This window comes from Schistocerca americana, chromosome 8, assembly GCF_021461395.2.
Source record: "Schistocerca americana isolate TAMUIC-IGC-003095 chromosome 8, iqSchAmer2.1, whole genome shotgun sequence".
NCBI classification, from domain to species: domain Eukaryota; kingdom Metazoa; phylum Arthropoda; class Insecta; order Orthoptera; family Acrididae; genus Schistocerca; species Schistocerca americana.
Genome location: NC_060126.1, coordinates 471945405 through 471970757, shown reverse-complemented (window position 1 = coordinate 471970757; position 25353 = coordinate 471945405). Strand labels below are relative to the sequence as shown.

At 40.6% G+C, this 25353-nt stretch overlaps 1 protein-coding gene across 1 annotated transcript in view; it reads left to right on the top strand.

Annotated features, from left to right (window-relative positions):
- The window catches only part of LOC124545239 (alpha-tocopherol transfer protein-like), a 52555-nt gene extending 33470 nt beyond the window's left edge, over positions 1-19085 (top strand). Inside the window, exons 2-6 of the mRNA XM_047124111.1 lie at positions 7735-7891; positions 14326-14578; positions 17269-17379; positions 17864-17972; positions 18090-19085. Of these exons, the coding sequence (XP_046980067.1) occupies positions 7735-7891; positions 14326-14578; positions 17269-17379; positions 17864-17972; positions 18090-18241 (782 nt within the window). The 3' untranslated portion in view covers positions 18242-19085. The remainder of the gene's footprint in view (positions 1-7734; positions 7892-14325; positions 14579-17268; positions 17380-17863; positions 17973-18089) is intronic.
- The last annotated feature ends 6268 nt before the right edge of the window (positions 19086-25353 follow it).

Here is a 25353-nt window from a genome sequence, read left to right as displayed (position 1 = left end):
ACTCAATCTCCCTCTTGTCTGTATCACAGAGGAGTATTTCAGACGTCAATCTCGGAAAGGCATTTGCTAAGAAATTTATATGATTTCCTGTAGAAACTAAATTTTTATTTAATTCACCAGCAATGCTCATAAAATGGTTGTTAAATACTGCACATATATCTGATTTATCAGTAACAGAAATATTATTACTGCGAACTGACTTTATATCATCAACCTTGTGCTGCTGACCAGACACTTCCTTCACAACTGACCATATGGCTTTAATTTTATCCTGTGAATTAGCTATTCTATTTGCATACCACATACTTTTTGCCTTGCTAATAACATTTTTAAGTACCTTACAATACTGTTTGTAATGGGTTACTGTAGCTTGATTGTGACTACTTCTAACATTTTGATATAATTCCCGCTTTGTTCTACGTGATATCCTTATCCCACTAGTCAGCCAACCGGGCTGTCCATTACTGCTAGTACCCCGTTTAGAATGTTCTAATGGAAAGCAACTCTCAAAAAGCATGAGAAATGTGTTATGGAAAGCATTGTATTTATCATCTATATTATCGGCACTGTGAACATCTTGCCACTCTTGTTCCTTGACAAGTTTTGAAAAACTCTCTATTGCTGTTGGATTAACTTTCCTACGTAGTTTGTAATTAAATACGACATTGGTTTGAGTACAAAAACCTTTTAGTGTTAAAATTTGTGCATCATGGTCTGAAAGGCCATTCACCCTTTTACTAACAGAATGCCCATCTAGTAATGAAGAATGAATAAAAATATTGTCTGTGACTGTGCTACTATTCCCCTGCACCCTAGCTGGAAAAAACACAGTTTGGATCAAATCATATGAATTTAGGAGATCTACCAACATCCTTTTTCTTGCACAATCATGTACAAAATTAATATTGAAGTCACCACATATAACCCTCTCTAGCTTGAGCAAAAATGCTCTGAAGTCGGAGTTAGGGGACCTATAAACAACAGCAATTAGACGTTTAGTTTCACTAAATCCAACTATTGCTGCACAACTTTCAAATATCTGTTCAGTGCAGTGTCTTGATACGTCTATGTACTCAAATGAAATACTGTTTTTTACGTACAGAGCCATTCCCCCACCCGCAAGGAACTCCTTGAGAGACAGCCAGCTAATCTGTAGCCTGATAAAGGAAGCCTCTGAAATATCAAATTATTTAAGTGGTGCTCTGATATACCAATAATTTCAGAGTTAACATCTATTAGCAGTTCACTAACTTTATCTCTAATACCTCTTATATTTTGATGAAATATGCTAATTCCTTCTGTACTTGGAAACATTACATCCTCTGGTGGTGAGTCCTTAGTTAGAGGCACTTCCTTTAAGCAGGTATACCTATCAGCTGACTTCAATCTAAAAAAGGTGCAGCTCTAACACCAACTACTACAAGAATTTTTCCATGAGTGATACCACTACCACCACCACCACCCACTACACTGTCACCTACAAGCTTAGCCAGCCTCCCCTTCCCATACCTATTGAGCTGCAGGCCATGCCTAGTGAAACCCCATCTACTGATAGACCCAACTGGCACCACTGAAATGTGATCCATGCCCTCCGCCATCAGTGCCCTCCCCAGCCCCAGATTAACGCGCCTAACAGCCGCATTAAGGTGAGGCCGATCATGACGCTGAAACAGTTGCACGAAATGCACATTAGTGCCACCAGTTTGAGTAGCTATCTTAACCAAGTCACCACTGACATATTCCCCGTCCCTATCGAGACTGTTCCCTGCTCCACCCACTATCACTACCTGATCCTCTTTCGTAAAATTCTTACATAACTCCCATTTGCTTTCAGTCACCTGAGCCAACCCTGCACTAGGCTTGACAATGCTGGTGACCTGGTACTCACTCCCCAACACTTCCTGCAACTGATGACCCACACCTCTACCGTGGGAACTACCTAGCAGCAGAACCTTGCTTCTGCTAGACTTTGCAACTAACCTAGGCCTCCTAATTGCTGAGGACTGCTGCAAGTTACCTACATCTACGGCTACACGAGGCTCCTCTCCACTCAACTCTGACAGTTGGTCGTATCTATTGCATGTATGCAAAGTAAAACTGAATACCTCCTCTTCCTAGCTATCTTCTTGCCAACTGCCAGTTCCCATTCCCCACCACCCTTCACCCTCCTCAACCTATCTACTTCCTCCTTTGCGCTTTGTAACTGCACCTGAAGGGCACAGATCTTACGCTCCTGCTCCTCTATTAACTTGTTTCTACTACAGATTCTACATTCCCAGGAGAGGATCTCCCTAAAATGACCACTGGCTTCCCCACTGCATTCCCCCCAATGAAAATACTTTGAACAAATCCCACACCGTAATCCACTACTCACAAACCTACGACAGAACCCACACTTTTCACTCATGGCAAAATTTTACAGTTACTGAAAAAAATATACATCTACGTTACCAAAGTTCAGTTACACCAGTAGAACTATTTAAGAACTAACAATAATGGTCTCGACATTCTCTGCCTACTAAGAAAGCAGCTACTTGTATTAATACTACTACAACACAGTCGATACCAATACCAGCAACACTTCACAAAATTATTAGCTAAAACCAAAAAATTAACACGACCACTGTAACACTAAGCGAAGTTAAAACACTAAATGTGTGGTCGACACATCGCTATCCCGGTCGAATGTCAGTTTACGAGACCGGAGCCGCTACTTCTCAATCAAGTGGTTTCTCAGTTAGCCTCACAAGGGCTGAGTGCACCCCGCTTGCCATCCAAGTGCTGGCCCAACCCGACAGCGCTTAACTTCGGTGATCTGTCGGGAACCGGTGTTATCACTGCGGCAAGGCCGTTGGCAGTTGCAGCTGTGCAAAACGCAGTGTAGACACGCCTGCTGATCCCAGACACGTACGGAGAGGGGCCAGAATGTTACCTCGTGTCCAAATAGTTAAGCTTGACGTAATGGCACTACATAGCACAAATAGTACAAATTTTTATTCGTGGTGGCGAGCAAGTGAAGTACACTTCATGCCACAAGTATACCGTTAACAAAGTCGCTACATCTTGCACACACTGTAGGGGATCTTCTTGTGTGTGTGTGTGTGTGTGTGTGTGTGTGTGTGTGTGTGTGTGTGTGTGTAAAAGAGAGAGAGAGAGACAGACAGAGAGAGAGACAGAGACAGAGGGAGGGATCAGTATCCAAAATGAATGAAGACTGACCGGCCCTGCTCACTTTTTATGTTTACTCGGGTTACCAGTATCGACCTATTTTTCATATCCGACATCTAATTACTGCCGCGCGGGATTAGCCGAGCGGTCCGAGGCGCTGCAGTCATGGACTGTGGGCTGATCCCGGCGAAGGTTCGAGTCCTCCCTCGGGCATGGGTGTGTATGTTTGTCCAGTAGGATAATTTAGATTAAGTAGTGTGTAAAGCTTAGGGACTGATGACCTCAGCAGCTAAGTCCCACAAGTTTTCACACACATTTGAAAATTTTTGAACATCTAATTGCTGCCAAATTCAGCTCTTCTACAGGGAGAAGATTCAGGCGTTTGGCATAGTTTTAACTGGTTGTTCACTCTGCTGAAGAGCTGACCTTCGCAGTAGTTAATTATTGGATCTGAGGATGACCTGAAACAAAGGCCTAAAGGGGTTATGAAGATAAACCTGAAAAGGTAATCTGAAACATCCCCCAGGCTGTGGCTAAGCCATGTCGCCGCAATATCCTTTCTCCCAGGAGTGCTAGTTGTGCAAGGTTCGCAGGAGATCTTCTGTAAAGTTTGGAAGGTAGGAGACGAGGTACTGGCAGAAGTGAAGCTGTGAGGACGGGGCGTGAGTCGTGCTTGGGTAGCTCAGTTGGTAGAGCACTTGACCGCGAAAGGCAAAGGTCCCGAGTTCGAGTCTCGGTCCGACACACAGTTTTAATATGACAGGAAGTTTCATATCAGCGCACACTCCGCTGTAGAGTGAAAATTTCATTCTAGAAACATCCCCCAGGCTGTGGCTAAGCCACGTCTCCGCAATATCCTTTCTTTTAGGAGTGCTAGTTCTGCAAGGTTCGCAGGAGAGCTTCTGTAAAGTTTGGAAGGTAGGAGACGAGGTACTGGCAGAAGTGAAGCTGTGAGGACGGGGCGTGAGTCGTGCTTGGGTAGCTCAGATGGTAGAGCACTTGCCCGCGAAAGGCAAAGGTCCCTAGTTCGCGTCTCGGTCCGACACACAGTTTTAATCTGCCAGGAAGTTTCATAACAGCGCACACTCCGCTGTAGAGTGAAAATTTCATTCTAGAAACATCCTCCAGGCTGTGGCTAAGCCACGTCTCCGCAATATCCTTTCTTTCAGGAGTGCTAGTTCTGCAAGGTTCGCAGGAGAGCTTCTGTAAAGTTTGGAAGGTAGGAGACGAGGTACTGGCAGAAGTGAAGCTGTGAGGACGGGGCGTGAGTCGTGCTTGGGTAGCTCAGTTGGTAGAGCACTTGCCCGCGAAAGGCAAAGGTCCCGAGTTCTAGTGTCGGCCCGACACACAGTTTTAATCTGCCAGGAAGTTTCATAACAGCGCACACTCCGCTGTAGAGTGAAAATTTCATTCTAGAAACATCCCCCAGGCTGTGGCTAAGCCATGTCTCCGCAATATCCTTTCTTTCAGGAATGCTAGTTCTGCAAGGTTCGCAGGAGAGCTTCTGTAAAGTTTGGAAGGTAGGAGACGAGGTACTGGCAGAAGTGAAGCTGTGAGGACGGGGCGTGAGTCGTGCTTGGGTAGCTCAGTTGGTAGAGCACTTGCCCGCGATAGGTAAAGGTCCCGAGTTCTAGTCTCGGTCCGGCACACAGTTTTAATCTGCCAGGAAGTTTCAACCTGAACGGTGGTTGTCTTCCTTCATTATACACTCTAAGGAAGAATAACGACGCGTAACAAAAGAATTATCGAATATGACGGAAAGCGGCAGATGTGAAGTACATGAGCAGACAAACAAGAAAAAATTGGATGATTTATTCAAGAGAAACAGCTTCACCAATTGAGAAAGTCAACAACGCGTGGGTCCATTTCTGTGGCTTACATAAGCAGTTATTCGCCTTGACATTGATTGATGGAGGTGGTGGATGTTCTCCTGACGGATATTGTTCCAAATTCCGTCCACCTGGAGCGTTAGATCGTCAGAATTTCGAGCTGATTGGAGGGCCATGCCCATAATACTCTGAACTTAGTTTGGGAGAGATGCAGCGACCTTGCTGGCCAAGGTATGGTTTGGCAAGCTACAGAAACTCTCGCCAAATATGATCAGGCATTATCTAGCTGAAATATTATTTCGCTGTGCTCTAAGGGTGCCGCGGATGATAACCAAAGGGTTCCTGCTATAAAGTGAAAAATCACTCCACACTATCACTCCTTGAAGTCAGGCCGAATGTTGATAGTCAGTTGGCATGCACTGCTGTCTGGAGCGTCTCCAGACATGTCTTCTCTGGTCATCTGGATTCCTTTCGAAGCGGCGCTCATCACAGGTGACAATTCTGCTCCACTCGATGAGATTCCAGGCCGATGACGTGTTTGCTACACGGCCCAATAACAGGGTGTGATGGTCGTAAGTGCCATTTCTTTCCATGTCAGGAACCATTCAGTTGACATCCACGTCACTCTTATAATACAGCGATACGTCCACGATATTCTACGCCCCATACCGTTGCTCTTAGTGGCAAACCATCCGGGGATTACATTTTAGCAAGATAATGCCCGCATGCACTCGGCGAGAATTTCTACTGTCTTAGTGCTTGCTGAACCCTACCTCAGTCAGCACGTTCGCCGGATCTCTCCCAAACTGAGGGCATTTGAAGCATTCTGGGCAGGACCCTCCAATCTGCTCGGGATTTTGACGATCTAAGGCGTCAGTTGGACAGAATTTGGCATGAGAGTATCCAACAACTCTACACAATTCTATCCATTAGTGAAAAGCCGATTAGTTGCATGCATGAGGGCCAGAGGTGGACTAACACGTTCTTGACTTTCTCAATTTGTGAAGCTCTTTTTCCTTCGAGTGTGATCCAATTTTTCTGAAATGTCTGTGCATGTACATCATATCTATCGATTTCGATCCCATTCTACATCTACATGGATGCTCTGCAAATCACATTTAAGTGCCTGGCAAAGGGTTCATCGAACCACCTTCACAATTCTCTATTATTCCAATCTCGTATAGCGCGCGGAAAGAATGAACGCCTGTATCTTTCCGTACGAGCTCCGATTTCCCTCATTTTATCGTGGCGATCGTTCCTCCCTATGTAGGTCAGTGTCAACAAAATATTTTCGCATTCGAAGGAGAAAGTTGGTGATTGTAATTTCCTGAGAAGATTCTGTCGCAACGAAAAACGCCTTTCTTTTAATGATGTCCAGCCCAAATCCTGTATCATTTCTGTGACACTCTCTCCCATTATTCGCGATAATACAAAACGTGCTGCCTTTCTTTGAACTTTTTCGATGTACTCCGTCAGTCCTATCTGGAAAGCATCCCACACCACGCAGCAGTATTCTAAAAGAGGACGGACAAGCGTAGTGTAGGCAGTCTCCTTAGTAGGTCTGTTATATTTTCTAAGTGTCCTGCCAATAAAACGCAGTCTTTGGTTAGCCTTCCCCACAACATTTTCTATGTTCTCTTTCCAATTTAAGTTGTTCGTAATTGTAATACCTAGGTATTTAGTTGAATTTACGGCTTGTAGATTAGACTGATTTATCGTGTAACCGAAGTTTAACTAGTTCCTTTTAGCATCATGTGGATGAGCTCACACTTTTCGTTATTTAGGGTCAACTGCCGCTTTTCGCACCATTCAGATATCTTTTTTTAATCGCTTTGCAGTTTGTTTTGATCTTCTTATGACTTTATTAGTCGATAAACGACAGCGTCATCTCCAAACAACCGAAGACGGCTGCTGAGATAGTCTCCCAAATCGTTTATGTAGATAAGGAACAGCAAAGGGTCTATAACACTATCTTGGGGAACGCCAGAAATCACTTCTGTTTCACACGATGATTTCCGTCAGTTACTACGAACTGTGACCTCTCTGACAGGAAATCACACATACAGTCACATAACTGAGACGATATTCCATAAGCACGCAATTTCATTACGAGCCGCTTGTGTGGTACAGTGTCAAAAGCCTTCCGGAAATCCAGAAATACGGAATCGACCTGACATCCCTTGTCGATAGCACTCAACACTTCATGTAAATAAAGAGCTAGTTGTGTTTCACAGGAACGATGTTTTCTAAACTCATGCTGACTGTGTGTCAATAGACCGTTTTCTTCGAGGTAATTCATAATGTTCGAACACAATATATGTTCTAAAATCTTGCTGCATATCGACGTTAACGGTACGGGCCTGTAATTTAGTGGATTTCTCCTGCTACCTTTCCTGAATATTGGTGTGATCTGTGCAACTTTCCAGTCTTTGGGTACGGATCTTTCGTCGAGCGAACGGTTGTATATGATCGTTAAGTATGGAGCTAATGCATCAGCATACTCCGAAGGGAACCTAATTGGTATACAGTCTGTGAGTTCCCTCGTGGTGCGTCGTTAATTTTTTTTATTTTTATCTTTATTTATTTTTTATGTTAGAGTGTAGTGAAAGTTCTTTACGGTATCTTCACACGTAATGTCATCGGTTATGAAAGATCCAAAATTCTAGCGTTTAATGATGTTATCATACAGTGATTCTCTATGCAAAATTTGTATATTTTATTTTTTCTGATCCGGCAGACGAGAAAATTATGCTCTTCCTGCACAGCTGCCATTACAGCCTCGAGAGAACGAAGAGCACCATTGACACGTACTTCTCGCTCAAAACAACAGCGCCGGAATTCTTTAGCGAAAGAAATCCTGAGAACGAAGAACTGAGGCGAACTGCCAAGATCATGTAAGTACCGAACACAACATTAAATGCTTTAATTTAGGAAGACTGGATGACTGAGGAAATAATATAATCAAATGATTTAGTTTCCACTAGAAAACTTTGAATCAACAGTGAATAATCTGAAAGAATGAAGTGATCAGTATCTAGTATTGAAAGTGGATCTTCGTCTTTCGCGGCCAACGTTATATTTACTTAGCCATCCGAGTTCGCCAAATGATAACACTAAAAATAATCAAACCAGGTTAGAAATACTGCCAGACTGGAGACTTCACTTGGTAAAACTTCGACGATGGGAAGCAAACCCGCGCGGGATTAGCCGAGCGGTCTCGGGCGCTGCAGTCATGGACTGTGCGGCTGGTCCCGTCGGAGGTTCGAGTCCTCCCTCGGGCATGGGTGTGTATGTGCGTGTGTGTTTCTCCTTAGGATAATTTAGGTTAAGTAGTGTGTAAGCTTAGGGACTGATGACCTTCGCAGTTAAGTCCCATAAGATTTCACACAAATTTGAACTTTTTTTTTTTTTGGGAAGCAAATTTTTTGGTTTCAAATCTCTGCGAAGCATAGAGGATTAATCGTATTAGGACGTTGCAAGTAAGGTACAGGTAGATCATCACCTCAGCCGATGTTTAAAAAGTGCTTTCATTTTCATTACCGATCGTTTTCACCAAACATCAAAAGGGTGCTTCTAAGGATCTTCTTATAATTAACGTTTCTGCTACAAGTCACGTTTTTTTATTTTGTGCAAAATAAAAATAAACAAATAGTGACTGGTAGCAGAAAAGTTATTTACAAACAAGTCTACAGTATTATGTAAGAGAGACACACTTTAAGATACTATGGGACTTCTAAAAGTAAGTTACACATTATCATGGCAGACCAAGTAACTATTAGTGAATGTTGCACTGCTCTTTAGAGTGACATAGATTCATGACACTATTTTCCATCAGTCAATTCTCTGTAAAAAACGGTCGACTGGTTCTATCAATCTTTCGATTCCTCGACTCCAGAAATCAGCTCCTTGTTCGCGGAGCCATACGAGAACCAGTGTGTGAACGTCCTCAGAGTCGGAAAATCTGCGATTGCCGCAGAACCGGTTCCTCGCCTGCGTGGACATTGTTGTCTGAGGGTGCTGTCGACGATCTTCCTTCACGGTTAGCATCGCCCACGGGTGAGCTGCCATGGTCAAATTGTTTGGACCATTTCACTACAGCTAGACGCGAGACTGCATTTGGTACATACAGCGACAGTAATTCACGATGAATCTGTGTGTTATTTAAACGTTTTCTCCACAAGAATCGTATTCTCTGGTGCATTTCAATTCTGGAGTACGTTTCTAGTTCCCTCGCCATTTCACACTCTTACTGTGACGTATTTGTCATCCTTATCGCAGCATAACTATGTCTGCAGGGAAACTATAACATGTACTGTACTGTCTTCTAACAACGCGCCACTTTGTTGCGCGATGGCGCTTGTGTGGGACTACATCGTAGCTTACAAAGGATAAAAATAAACTGCAGATGGAAATCCATGTCCGAAACGACCATTCACCAAGGTAACAGTGTATTGCATTCATAGGAAACAGGGCCTGTCTACATAGCAACTAGCCTCTTCTTCGCCATTGGGATCAAATGGCTCTGAGCGCTACGGGACTTAACTGCTGAGGTCATCAGTCCCCTAGAACTTAGAACTACTTAAACCTAACTAACCTAAGGACGTCACACACATCCATGCCCGAGGCAGGATTCGAACCTGCGACCGTAGCGGTCTCGCGGTTCCAGACTGTAGCGCCTAGAACCACTCGGCCAGCCCGGCCGGCCATTGGGATCGTAGCAGTTGGTCGCGATCAGTGAATAACAAACAACATAGCTAAAAATGTTCCGCCTACTGTCCATCAGCGTACCAAGTCACGTTTGCTGCTCAACTGGCGCCGGCACCTATAACTCACAGGCTCTGTAACGTCGTTGGATGACGTTCCTATCCTCGATTTGTTCCTCAAGCCACCCGCTACAACCCCTCGAAGTTTATCGCAACATTTCTGGTACACCCTGTATACATTTTAAAACTAATTACGCAACCTGTGGAGGGTTAAGCCTTATTTCACCGATTGTGCACCATCTTGTACTTTAAAGTGGTACAAGATCTTCTAACATGGAACATGTGACATTTGCAAAGGAACTGAATTTCCTTAATGCCTTAACAATTTTACCTAGCTTGAATATGGAAATCTGTGTTACATTTCAATAGCTTCTATTTCAAAATTAACTAACAGCTGGTTTTTGATAATGCTTCTGCGTAATTTTGCTTCACTTTTTGATTATAGGGATGGGATAGAGTAATAATATAACAATAAGGCTGTTAAATACAGTATTGGCAAAATTTTCTCGATTGCTGCACGTTTAAATTTCAATAGATTATTTATTCCTGGATCCATTACCGTGTTGTACTTTGGAACACTTTAACACATTTGTAAAAACCTAATTTTGCTGGAGTAGCTTTTGTAGTCTCAGGAAAACACTGCAGCTTATTAGAACTGAATGCTGTCATCAAAAAAGAGAGTACGAAATTATCTACCTGTATTACAAACGTGCCTCTAGGCGAAAGTCTTGATTTATAATGGCTGCATGATCAAAATATGTTCAGACATATCCGAAAGAGCAAATACTTCATATATACAGGGTGATTCAAAAAGAATACCACAACTTTAAAAATGTGTATTTCATGAAAGAAACATAATATAACCTTCTGTTATACATGATTACAAAGAGTATTTAAAAAGGTTTTTTTTCACTCAAAAACAAGTTCAGTGATGTTCAATATGGCCCCCTCCAGACACACGAGCAATATCAACCCGATACTCCAACTCGTTCCACACTCTCTGTAGCATATCAGGCGTAACAGTTTGGATAGCTGCTGTTATTTCTCGTTTCAAATCATCAATGGTGGCTGGGAGAGGTGGCCGAAACACCATATCCTTAACATACCCCCATAAGAAAAAATCGCAGGGGGTAAGATCAGGTCTTCTTGGAGGCCAGTGATGAAGTGCTCTGTCACGGGCTGCCTGGCGGCCGATCCATCGCCTCGGGTAGTTGACGTTCAGGTAGTTACGGACAGATAAGTGCCAATGTGGTGGCGCTCCATCCTGCTGAAATATGAATTGTTGTGCTTCTTGTTCGAGCTGAGGGAACAGCCAATTCTCTAACATCTCCAGATACTGTAGTCCAGTTACAGTAGCACCTTCGAAGAAAAAGGGACCAGAAATTTTATTGGCTGAAATGGCAAACAAATGTACAACTAAATAAAACTTTATAGCTCCCTTAATTCGCCGACAGATAGTGCTTAGCTCTGCCTTTTGTCGTTGCAGAGTTTTAAATTCCTAAAGTTGTGGTATTCTTTTTGAATCACCCTGTATAGTTAAGGTGAGGGAACACCACACTCAAACGCGAAATGCCACGAGTAATGAAGATAATGGGTAAGGGGCACTACATGAATAGTGTGTGGATAAGTTGAGAATTGGGTCTGACAGGTGGCGTGCCAGGATAGTCCGTGCAATGCCCACTGTGCCCAGACGGTGCAGTGGTCAGCGCATCTGCCTAGTGAGCAGGATATCTAGGTTCGAATCGCAGTCTGGCATAAATTTTCAACTTTCTTGACGGTTGAAATCAATGTCCACGAGCAGCTAATGTTATTAATTCCATTATGTCTGGAAAGTATTCCACGGGACAACCCTGGTTTTCATTTCATTTTTACTCTCTTGTTTCCACTACATAAATGGTAGCAGAACAGCTTCATGAATTAATGCCTCGGTGAGGCTAAATGTTCTGAGCTGAAGCTGTTACAAGAATTTTATTATCTCATTATATTGTAATACAGAATGTATGTCATGTCGTACATTCTCGAAAATCTACCGTCTTTCAGTAACACTAAGGGACAACCTTTGTTTGAAACGCAAACGTAGTATCATCTTATTCAGAAGTATAACAATTGTAGTAGCAACCAGAGAATCCTATAATGTTCCTACCACAAAAAATAATAACAAGGAGTTAGTGAAAAATAGAAGCTATCGTAGCTGTGGCGTTAGTAGCTTTACCTTTTAATGGAGCATATCAATATGAGCATACGCCATCTCATTAAAAGCATCTGGTAACCAATCAGTGGCCATTAATAAGGGGTGTGTTCACCCTTTTCGTTTATGACGTCTTGATCTGTTCTGGTGGTACTTTCCGAAGTCTCTGGATGCCTGTAGAGAAACTGGAGCCCATTCTTCCACGAGAACTGAAACCCAGAGAAGATAATGATGTTAGAAGTTGGGGTCTGGAGCGAAGTCGACGTTCTGACTCACCCCAAAAGTGTTCATTGGGTTCAGGCTGGAATTCTGGGCAGGTCAGTCAGTTCCATAATTGTTATTGTCCACTAACGAATCCTCACAGATACAGCTTTGTGACAGGGTACATTGCCCCTGAACTGATCCTCTAATGCACGCAGTACACAAAGCTGTGAGAAGTGTCCGTATCTTTCCGCATCAAAAATGGGACTGCACCATACCGCTCCTCCGTGCGTAGCTGTTGGCACTACACATGTTGGCAGGTAATGTTCTCCAGGCGTCCACCAAATCCTTCCATCGGACTGCCACAGGGTACAGCGTCATTCATCACGACAAATCACTCGTTTCCACTCGTCCAGTGTCGAGTGGCGTCGCCCTTTACGTTACCTCAAGCGTCGCTTATCATTTATGTCAGCCGGGCTGCTGTTAGCTCTTTCGAACTCACGAGTGGTACCTTCCGTCGATTTTATGTGATTTTTTTGTTTTTACAGCCGCCCTCCAGAGTGCTCGAAAGTCCCTGTCCGTCAGTAGATCAGGTCATCCCATCATCAACAGTGTTCTTGGTCAGCTTTAGATGATTTGAAATGCCCGTGATGGATTTGGTACTCAGGAGCATCCAAAGACTAGTCCACGTTCGAATCCATTGAGCTCTCTTGACCAATACTTTTTCCTGTTGTTTCTTCTCTGCTGGGAACACAATACTACCCGCATCCTTTTATACTGGTGTATTCGCCTCTCGTGACATCTAGCGGTCAATTCTACATTCTGTGTCGGTGTCCGGATACTTTTGATAAGACTGTGCATGGTATGGTTCAATAAAAACTACCCTCTGCCATACACTAGGCAAATTTTCTTGTTCTTAATCACGAGGACAACCAGAACGACTAGATTATTTATACACAAGAAAATTTTAGCTAAGCATGGAAACAAACTTCTGTCTTGGCTTAACAGGGTTTGTTGCACAGAATGTAGATGTAGACTTTCATCAGTTAACCATAAAACTGAGGAAATATAACAGAAGTTCGATACTTATAAAGGTTTGTTCAATAAACGTTATATTTTTCGCTTTGTACATTCTTAGGCCATGGCACCATCGTACTAAGCTAAAAAGGGCACAAATATCCTGAGTAAAAGGTGCTAAAAGACTCAAATAGTAGTCGTAATTCTGTCAGCAAAGGACCTGGAAGAGCAGCTGAACGGAATGGACAGTGTCTTGAAAGGAGGATATAAGATGAACATCAACAAAAGCAAAACGAGAATAATGGAATGTAGTCGAATTAAATTGGGTGACGCTACGGGAATTAGATTAGGAAATGAGACACTTAAAGTAGTAAATGAGTTTTGCTATTTGGGAAGCAAAATAGCTGATGATGGTCGAAGTAGAGAGGATATAAAATGTAGACTGCCAATGGCAAGGAAAGCATTTCTGAAGAAGAGAAATTTGTTAACATCGAGTATAAATTTAAGTGTCAGGAAGTCGTTTCTGGAAGTATTTGTATGGCGTATAGGCATGTATGGAAGTGAAATGTGGACGATAAATAGTTTAGACAAGAAGAGACTAGAAGCTTTCGAAATGTGGTTCTACAGAAGAATGCTGAAGATTAGATAGGTAGATCACATAACTAATGAGGAGGTACTGAATAGAACTGGAGAGAAGAAAAATTTGTGGCACGACTTGACTAGAAGAAGGGATCGGTTGGTAGGGCATATTGTGAGGCATCAAGGGATCACCAATTTGGTATTGGAGGGCAGCGTGGAGGGTAAAAATCGTAGAGGGAGACCAAGAGATGAATACACTAGATTCAGAAGGATGTAGGTTGCAGTAGGTACTGGGAGATGAAGAAGCTTGCACAGGATAGACTAGCATGGAGAGCTGCATCAAACCAGACTCTGGACTGAAGACCACAACAACAACAATTTTGTCACTAGTGATACACCCGTCTGTAAAGCAGTCTTACTAAAATTTCTATAAATAATTGACTGACTGTTACAAAAATAAAAAAAATGTTATTTCTGTATTTTAGTTTTCACTACTCTTTTACAGCGAGTATTGTGCGGCTTGACTTCAACTGGTAGATGTGACGTTTAATTGCGCCATGAAAACAATCTGTCTTTGCAGACAAGTCAGCCCGTTCCCACAGAAGACTCCAGAAGGCTACCGCATAATTTTCGGGCGGCTGCTCAACACAGACCCTAGCCAGTTCGATCTTGCTTCTGCCATCAAGTACCTGTTTATGGTCATCGACGCAGTGCTTAAGGAAGATGGTCTGATCCCTGGTTTTATAATTGTTTACGATATGACGGGAGTCTCCCTCGGTCATCTGACGCGGATCAACATCGCAACAGTCAAGAAGTACTTCATGTATGTTCAGGTAAAATAGTGGTTCAGTCACCATGCTGAAAGTTCTTTAGTCGAGATGTACCAATAACCATCTGCACTTGTGTTTTTATGTGTATGCATGGAGGTCTGTTTGACTTGCATGATTCCATTCTGCGCCGTCGCTTTGAAACGTCCCCTTTGGAAAATTATAAATGACTGTGCTGGTAAACCTCTTACGTTATTTGATTTTCAAACAGCTGAGCAAAACTGAACGTACTCAGACATTTCTCTCTTTACTTATTCTGATCAACAGCAAACTGACACACAATATTTTTTAGCGCACTAACGATAACCTATACCTTTCATGAATCACTTACCTCACAAAAATCTTCGTTACTCGAACTAGTGCAATACAGCGAGCGCCAATACTGCCAGCTAAATAGAAAATTCTAACTACTGAAGGCACTAACTACTGATAGGCACAGATAGCAAATGAAAGATTTTGATAGAGAACAAACAATGTATTTACCTTAATAGTGTTCAAATAATATATATATATATATATATCAGTTCATGACACCCAGTCTTACAAATTTCCTTTTTCTGGCGGACACACGTCCAGATCGTCCGCTCTCAAAATTCTGCCATCTCTCTCCCCACATCCACCACTGCTGGCGGCTCACCTCCAACTGCGCAACGCTATGTGTTCACATCCAACTGCCCAACACTACAATAGCAAATATTCCAACAATGCAAACCAGCCACAGACTGCATACAGCACAGCCAGTGATTTTCATACAGAGAGCTACGTGGCGTTACCAACATAAAAACCTAAACAGCCTACTTACATAGAAAACCTAAACAGCCTACTTACAGCTTTCCTTGATAAAATACAGTGATAGTGCGCAGAGCGTCTCCAGATCTTGATTTTTGACATTCTACGTGGAAAGTCAAAGATGGAAATATACGAGGGGCGTTCAGTGGGTAATGCAACACTTTTTTCTCCGCCAATATCGGTTGAAAAAATACGAAATTTGATGTGGGACATCGTGGAATATTCCCACTTCAGCATCTGTAGTTCCATGAAGTTCCGATAGTTGATGGCGCTATACATAGCCTTCAAAATGGCGTCTGTAACGGAGGTGCGTTCTAAGCAGAGAGCTTTCGTTGGGTTTCTTTTGGCGGAAAACCAGAGCGTCGCAGATATTCTTAGGCACCTGCAGAATGTCTACAGAGACCTGTCAGAGAACAAAAGCATGGAAAGTCGTTGGGCGAGGCGTCTGTCGCGCAAACCTGTCCGGTCTCCAGCGTGTCGTCCAGTCGCACATAGCTGTGACTCCTGCAGTGTTGGAACGTGCGGACACTCTCAATCGATGTAATAGACGGATCCCCATCAAACACGTCGTTGATCAAACGGACGTCTCTGTTCACAGTGCTGATACAATCGTCCACCAGTTGGGGTACTCAAAGATGTGTGTGTGGCACGAAATGTAACTTTGAACTGGGTCGCATACGACCCGCCTTGGTAGAGAGGGGTTAAATGTCACGTAGGTCATGTGGCGGAGAACTTGCTCTTAGGCAACTCCTTCTACTCCATGGAAGATCATAATCTTTACAAAACTTCGAAAATTTTATTTTTTAGATTATTTTCTATTGTAATTAGAATTAGCACTGTAATACAATAATCTTTCGTAATGTTAAGTCGTATAATCGTATTGCACTTAAGTTAAATGAAATAGACACCTTTAACTTCTCTGCACATCTCAGAGACCACTCTCCATGGGACCCATGGAATGCGAGTAACATAATATAAAATGCAATGTAAAAATAAGCCCTATACAGGTCTTCGATGTGTGGATCGGTGGCTAAATTACCAAGTGCTGAACTACAAATCCAAAGGTTCATGGTTCATTTCTCAGCTGATCCTATGACTTTTTTTTCTGTCAATAAACGCTTTTATCACTTCTGGCAACGATTGGGTAATATGAAAATTAGTATGAAGGCTTTCACGACCGGATGACATATCTTCTGGTAAACCTTCCGGGATGTAAGGTCGTGGTCCATGAAAGAGTTTCATGGACCACGACCTTACATCCCGGAAGGTTTACCAGAAAATATGAAAATTGCTAGGTTCTGTCGTCATTCAAGTTAATATGCGGATCCCACTAGCTGGGTAACTCAGTTTGAAGATCAGAGGAAGACGAGTAACATTCCTCCTCCAATACGATGATAACTGCCAACTGTCTTATCGTTTGAGGATGGCTTTCCCTTTGTAAATGTCCTCTGAAATTTTGTATTCAACTTACTTTCGGATCCGAAACGCAAGGTTACATTAACACATTACAGCATGCATATCCGTGAACAGCGTGAAGTGAAAATTTCTGTTGGCAGCCTTGTGGAAGCTGTTCTCCGCGAGTTTCGCAGTACAGATATAGGGCCATACAAAAGTATCATATGAAATGAAATGTACGTTGTTTACTTCTTTTCCCGCTGTGCTCTGCAAGAACCATGGATTGTGTTTCATGTAATATAATACTAAAGTACATCGTAACAATAAATCCTGCAAATGTTAGTACTATTTCCACATATTACAATAAAATAGCACTGCCAGGTCATTCTAAAATGTCTTATAGGAAACCTGTGTCGTTATCGTCGTTCAAGAACGCGTTAAGAATATTTAAAATTTAATTTAGTGTGGTTGCTGAGTATGCCTCCTAATCCTGTCGTTTGTGTTTATTGCAGGAAGCAATTCCACTGCGTAGGAGAGGAATCCACGTAATAAATGTGAATTCTGTCATCACCAGTATTATGAGTATAATTAAGCCTTTTATGAGTCAGGAGCATATGCAAGCGGTAAGGTTTTAGTTTACACAAAAATTCTGTGCCACAAATGTTCGGATATTAAAAGAAATATTGATAATGCAAGATTATTAATTAGCCTACTCATTGAGAAATATAACTGTAATCAGTATAGCTATGTAGTTTCAGATGAACAGCAGATGGATAAAGTGGTGGATTTTCTGAAATTTGTGTCAGGCGACAATCTAAAATCTTTCTAATTGTCACACGCCCTTTACAAATAATATAATCTGTCTTTCACTGAGGATAGACAGCCATAAACGTAGTTTACATGTACTGTTTATCAGAGTCTGCAATAATCTACATTTTGACTCCTTCCACAGACCCAAGGATTATCTCACATGATAGATCCAACATAAGACGATGTGATACTAAATGAACTAATATGAAAATGATGTTATCATAGGATATCATTTATCTGAATAACAAAGGAAAATAGCACGGAAAAGAAAATTTAATGTTTTACTTTGCTTTTCAGCTACATTTTCACACATCGAACAACTTCGAAGAATTTTACAAGCATGTACCACAAAGATTAATGCCAAAGGACTTTAATGGAGAAATGACCTCCTGTGATTCCCTTCACAGTAAGTACAGAAAACTTACAGTGGATAATTTTTCAAATTCCCTTCCTTGTCAGTGATGTTCCATGGCAGTAGTGCTTAGTTGAATATTAACTGATATCGTTATGTTTATTTTTATAGGTGAAACAATAAAAAAACTAGAAAGCTACAAGGATTGGTTCCACGAGGAAGAGTCCCTAAAGTCAGATGAAAATAAACGTGACATCAGAAGTGTGAATTTGAGTAACGGCTACAGTACAGTTGGGTCATTCAAAAAATTAAATATAGACTGAAATATACAGCTTACATGAATTATGCGCAGCTTCTGACTGCACTCTGCTTTATTGTGTACTTTCGTAACAAAAGCTTCTTTGTATCCAGAATGAAACTTCTTTGTACATTAGAACATGACTTAATGGAATTTATTGGCAGAAAAACTGCAATCATTCATCATTGTTTCTCATCACTTGTGTAAATATTATTTTAAATAAGGTGTCTTGAAGTAAGATACATTCTGCAAATTCTCTGGCGCCTATCCAACATAGGATTAAGATTTTAAATTCTAACTGTTAAATAGAGAAGAACACTGTAACATCGGCTGTAGTTAATCAGGCAATACAGTTTCAGAGATGTGCATTCTGTAGACAGAAATTATTATGTGCATACTGATATCAGTAAGTTATCTTTGTAAGAAGCAGAGTTTTTACACCAAATATACACATTGTTATCCTTCCTTTCTGCAATGAAAACATTCCCTGCATTTAAAAACTACAGACAATGCAACAATCTTATGGCTATACTTTTGGCAGTTATAGAAATACTTTATAGAATATCAGTAATAAATCTGGTAAATATCTTAGTTTTTACGTGTTAATCTACGTTTTCTTTGTGGGATCTCACTGTGCATTGACTGAATTAATAAGTCATAAGTGAGAGATTTATTGTTAAAGTCAAATTTACTGTCACTAAAATTAAATCTTCTCTCAAGACGAAAGATAGAGACTGAAGAGGAAAAATGCTCACTCGCCTTTTTGTGCCTGCTAATTTCAATAGACGATACACTGTGATTTTTATTGTTTCCTTGTGTCACTTCTCAAATGCTCCCGCAAGAGAAAAATAAAGTAGACAGTAAAAGACCACAGCGTGCTGATAATTTGAAAGGTACATTTGTATGTGCTTTTTGGGTGTTCCTGCAGTTCTATTGCCTTATTAGGTCAATACAATTACCTCCAAAATGGGGATTGCCTACCAAGAATTAGTGGAATTCAGGAAACTGTTTTAACTATAAAAGTAGGGCTCTGAAATCAAAAATCTGATTGCCCTAATTTTTGAATGGAGCATCAGCCTTAATCAAAAGAAACGATACACGTTTCGATCTTTTTCTGTATTTTTTCAAATTGCTCTGAAATTAAGTGTTTAATCGAAAAAGCCAAGATTTCCAGAAATATAGAACGCTAGATTCTGCTATAGAAAAGCTACGTCAGAAAGTGGTAATGTTCATTCGTTTTTAAAACACTCGTTTCGACGCTGAGAATTGGTCAATTTGACGCAAAAATTTTATAAGAGAAAAGTTGTAAAGCATCAAATTCTGTTTTCAGAAAGACGAAAAAAGTGACAAAAAAACCTGGCAGGTAAGTACTTATCGTCATTATTCAGTCGTATGTAAAACACAACGTCAGCGAGCAATATAACTTTCTAATTTCCATTAAATGAGTTTCTCCTGCATTCACATTTTTATTTTTGTTACTATTACATGATCCATAAGCTACACGTTATAAAGATAATAGTTTTAAAAACAACGAAATTAGCAGAATAATATGATATAGCGGACAAAAGATTTGTTTACACGAGTGGTAATGAAAATAGATATGTTAAGCTTGTAGTTCCTTTATTAGAAATGAAGAAATCTAATTCAGTTAAAAATAAACTGATTTACATGTGATTATATAAAACTGTGTTTCAATAATACAATGAAACAAAGTATCTTCACTTAGAATAAAAGATTACTGTTTAGCTCTTTCTCATTTCAGAGCAGTACTTCTCTACACGCTTGGAGGATGAAGGTCTAATTAACATCAATTTTATCAGAATAACTATCAGAATGATGAACTTTCTGCTGTTATGAAACGTCCAAGCGGATTAACTTTAATTCTTCCAGTCCCTCAGTATACATATCCTCAGTGGGATTTCTTCTTCTTTCTTCCAAATTAATCAGTGTCACAGTCATCAATACCAATAACAAGATGTCAGTTGCTGTAGGACGAATCCCTTGAGAATCAAACATCTTCCACGTGGTTTTGCATGATACTGAAAGCGATTGTGATACCCTTTCTCCATTGTTCCGTGTATTTGTATTTATTTGTACAAGATCACCAGACTTACCGGCTCCAAAACATCTCCAGAGTGTGCTGCTTTAATGTTGGAGATATACACTGGTGTAACATTTGTTCATCTGGCAACCTGTGAGCAAACTTGTATCAGTTTGTGCCAAAGACCTCAAATTTGGATTCTTCGGTGAAAAGTACCTTTCTCCACTGCTTTACTGCCCAATTTTCATGTTGATTGCACAGTGTAGCCTCTTCTGCCTATTAATAGCCGTCACTAATAGTTTCTTAGCCTTCACACACCCGTTCGGGTGTCTTTTCACAGTACTTACACCCACCGACTTTTCCGTATTACGGTTGACTTCTGCTCTTAAACTGGCACTGATTTGAGCGATCACGTTTACTTGTGACTACTGCATATTTGTCATCACTTTTTGATGTGACTTTTGGCCTAACCTTTCGAGGTCGGTCCATATGGTGGCCAGTATTGTCGCATAGTAAGACCGGCTGCACATAGACATAATTGCATAATGTTTTCTGCTGAAAGCTCTTTTCTTCATCTCATTATCAATGTTTAAACTAAGCACTTACTGAAGTTCACATTTTGCTACCCTGTGCATAACAAAATGCTATTTACTTACCTGTAACAGTGTTTACAGATTTGTTGACGTCTTATGAACGTCATCTAGTGAGGAAAGATTATACGGGGTGTACATAAAGTCTGGGAACACTTTCAATTATTTATTGTACAAGAACCAAACATTGTACAGATATCATACATATGTCATTTTGTAGAGAAACTCTGATGAAAGTTTACTTCCATGTACACTGCCACAGCATAGTTCGGTAATTTGCCGATAGTCAGCGCTAGTCGCAAACATGGCGAGTTCAGGTGCGGAGCGAGCTTTCTGTGTGTTGGAGTTCGACAAAAACAAGTGTCCTACAGCTGTTCAACGGATGTTTAGAACCAAGTACGGTAAGAAGCCACCAACAAAGAAGGCCATTTACCACTGGTAAAACAAATTCGTTGCGATGGGTTGCTTGTGCCCGGCAAAGAGAAGCAGACTGCCACAGTCGGCGATGCCATGCTCGGACGAGTAGGACAAGAATTCGATTACTGTATTGACGTCTGCCGGGTCACTTATGGTTCGCATATCGAATGTTTATAAAAAAAACTTTCAGAGTTCCTCTTCAAAATGCAATATGTATGACATCTGTACAATGTTTAGTTCTTGTGCAATAAATAATTGAAAATGTTCACAGACTTTATGTACACCCTGTATTATGCCACCACAATACAAAATCAGCGGCATGCAGTGCTTGGAACCTGAACAGCATAACAACGGAAAGTTATGTTTTGAACGATTTCATTTTTAAAAACATGTAACACTACTCATAAACGTTATATTGAGCATGACACTGGGGAAACAATACAGTTATTCGAAAACTTTTGAGTGGTAGTGTAGTGTATCATCATCTAATTTAAGTTTTGCTACTTGAAGTCAAATTGAGGCTGAGGTACATTTTGTAGCGTTCTTAATGTTCGCGGTAACATAATTTAATTTGCAGTGTGAGGTGTTCTAGATTCTGAGGAATATGGAGATTCTGAGGTGAGAATTCGCGGTATTCTTGTAATTTATTTATCGGAGATACCGGAAACTTATTTTCACGTGTGTAAGACGATCATGAGCACACACCAGCTCCAGGGTATTTATTAAACAGAATAATTTCATGGAATGCTGTTAAGGGGACCACACCCTGCCTATTTAACCCATGTTAATTCAGGCAAGTATTTGACCAATTTCTGAAAAAAACAATTTGATGCACGACCTTAATATTGTTCTTGTATGTGTCATGATGCTAATAGAGTCAACTGTACTAAAATCTACTTTATCCATCTTATAGTTTTTAAGAAATACTATTTTTAAATTTATTAACAAAAAATATTAACTTTTTTCTACAGAAAATATTTTTTCTGATCTTCCTAATGGGGGATGTAGTACCAGAGGTGAATTTTTATGTTATGCAGAGTCTCTGAAAATTTCATTCATTTATATATGATAGTTTCTGATATAATGGGGCATACGTACTGAAAATTTTAGTTTGTGGGAAATTGACTTTAAAGAAAAAACTTTTGAAATTTGTTACTTACAGTTAATTAAAACTGTCCTGCTGCATATGATGGCCCTTCTTTGGCCTCTAGCAGGTCTTCCAGCTTCTTTTTCACCTTCATGGATGTTTGTCTTGCTTTCTTGGCCATATTAGATGCAGACCTGTCTGCATTGGCTATCCTCATTTTATCGCAATGTTGCAGCCCAGTGATCATATTTTCACCAGGATTAATTCCCAGCATTTTCAGTACCCAACAATTTTTAATATTACCGCAATTGAAAGTAATAACAGCATCATGAACTACTAGTTTCATTGTATGTATGCCTACAAATACAGTTTTAGGAAGGCGGTTCCAAATTACATTCATTTGGGTTCTGTGTCTACCCACGCAGACATTTCCTTAGAAGGTCAGGATGAGCCAAGTCTCTGAAAATAGGTTTGATTGCTGTAATAACAGCAGCAGGAAGGAAATGCTGGGGAGAATAAGATTCTCCAGTTGCTTGAGCCCTATTGTATTTGTACCACGAATTTTCCTGATGCACACAATACATGACATAGCTTATCATCAGTAGAGAACTTATGGGAGAATATGGCCCAAACATCTCTCTTCACTGCTTCCAGATTTTCTTTATTTCTCCTAATTGCCTGCCCATAGTATACCTGCAAGTTTTCTATTTCAGTTTTAGTTAACAGATCCTGTCCGGTCTACAATTTTAACATCTTCTAATTTTTTTACTGTCATTTCAACAGCTAGATTTCTCAGCCTTGTTCCCAAACGTTTTTTAACATGGCCTACACATTCTATTTTGCTAATAATGGCATCTGCATATGGCTTAGAGTTCACCACATTGTTGTATGCCTTACTGTGACCATCGCCCAAATATTTGGTGTACCGTCCGCCTCTTGTTTCTACGGAGCGATGTAATATTTGTTGTACTCCATGAACTTCCATACCACCACTTGTTCCTCTAAAATTAGCCACACAGTTGTGTTCTTTATGTTCATTGACTTTACAACATTTGCAATGTTTAGACATTATCTCCACATCTAACGCTTTACTGGTGTCTACACTCATGGTAGTCACTACTCCATTCATAGAAGTATGCCCACTTTTCTGCCAACTTCCATCAAGTGCAGCTGCAATATCCGAACATCCATCATTTTCTTCCACTGCTTCCCAAGGCCAGTTTCGTGCTTTCCTCACTGAGTTCACATACAACTTTCTTTAATATTGCAGTCAGTTTTTCAATTTTATTTGGTGGTTGATGTAAGTTCATTACTGAACAAAATGTTCTCCCTGCAGCCATGCTCCTGCCAATGGATTGTAAGGCATAAACTAATCTAGTATTGATTTCATAAGGGCCACTTGCGTCTGGTTTCGACGAACTCATAAATGAAATTACATCTGAGCATTTAGTGCAAATTAAATCCAAAGCAATTGCTAGGCCTTTTCTCCCACTGGCACTCTCACAAATTTTCACCCTCTGTGATTCACCACACTGTCTACATTGTACAAATTTAAAAATTACATCTGATAATATTCTCAAATTTATAATAATGTTACTGCACCCCTTGTCACTTACAGTAAATTCGTTGTAAGTCTCTTGAAATGGTGAGAGCTTCTTTAATGATGCAGTTGTTGAAGAATTACAATTAGAAACATCGTTGCCAGGCGACATAACTTCTTGTACAGAAATCTTTCTAAACTTGTTTCCTCTAAACTGTCGTTTCTTGAAAATGCCTTTACGTTTCGTCATCTTCAATAAACACAACAGAGCACACGTAAACAAGCACTGCAAACGTAAGTATAACAACTACTCGCAATCACACTTGAACAAAACTAACTGCGTGTTTGAAAGCGTGTTGTTTCCAGACAGCAGAAACAAAAGAATACCGAGCGTTGCATTTCAAGGATAGCCAACATACTCAGGAGTAAAAAAAATCCCTAACGTGCAATTTAGGGGATATAAAGATCTAAAATGTATGCGGAAAAATGGGTGACAGAGAAGTGAGCGTGGCACATAAACACACGTGGTAGGAAAATGCTCTTTAAATGCTTGAAAAAAAAAAAAGTTTTCAGCAATCTATCGAAATTTGATGAAAACCGAAAATCGATTTTTTTCGACCTGAACGACGGTGTGATCCCCTCAAAAGAAAACGCGAAGACTTGGATGACATGTCTTTAAAGCTCATTCGTTAAGAAGTAAGGATGTAAGGATTGTACGCAACAATACCTGTATTACTCCTGCTCGTTTGAACAGTTTGGTTATGTTCGTTTACTCGGTGCTGTTGTGCAGTCGTCGCTCTAATATAACTGATACTTATGAACCATAACACCAATAAGAATGTACATGGATTGTACGCAACAATACCTGTATTACTCCTGCTCGTTTGAACAGTTTGGTTATGTTCGTTTACTCGGTGCTGTTGTGCAGTCGTCGCTCTAATATAACTGATACTTATGAACCATAACACCAATAAGAATGTACAACCTACCAGAAATGAAACATGTACTCGGCTTGAAAGAATTTAAAGCGAAGAATGACAGAGGCATTCTTTTCACTCCATCTTATCCTGTCTTCCAAAAACTTTTTTTTGCGAAATTCTGCAGAGTTATTCAAATTTTGTACAGAGAACTCTATAACTATAGCATACTTTAAAAATTTATATTTCTCGAAAGTCTGGTACCAAATACACATGACCTAGGATTGTCGTTGGCAGAGTTTGCAAATGGTGGTACACTTAGTGCCTTTTTTCCTGCAGGAACAACCTCCATATCATCCTGTGCTGCATGTGGAGTAAATGGTTTTAAGCAGTTCCGCTTGTGGAGTAAAAGGCTTTCAACAGTTCCGCAGGTATTGCTTATTTAGATATGAGAGCTGCCTTGAGGTCGAATTTTGAAGCCTTCTAGCCCCATTGTAGTAGATCTAGTGGTTCTTTTACCAAGTTCACAATTGCAAATAAGTCCT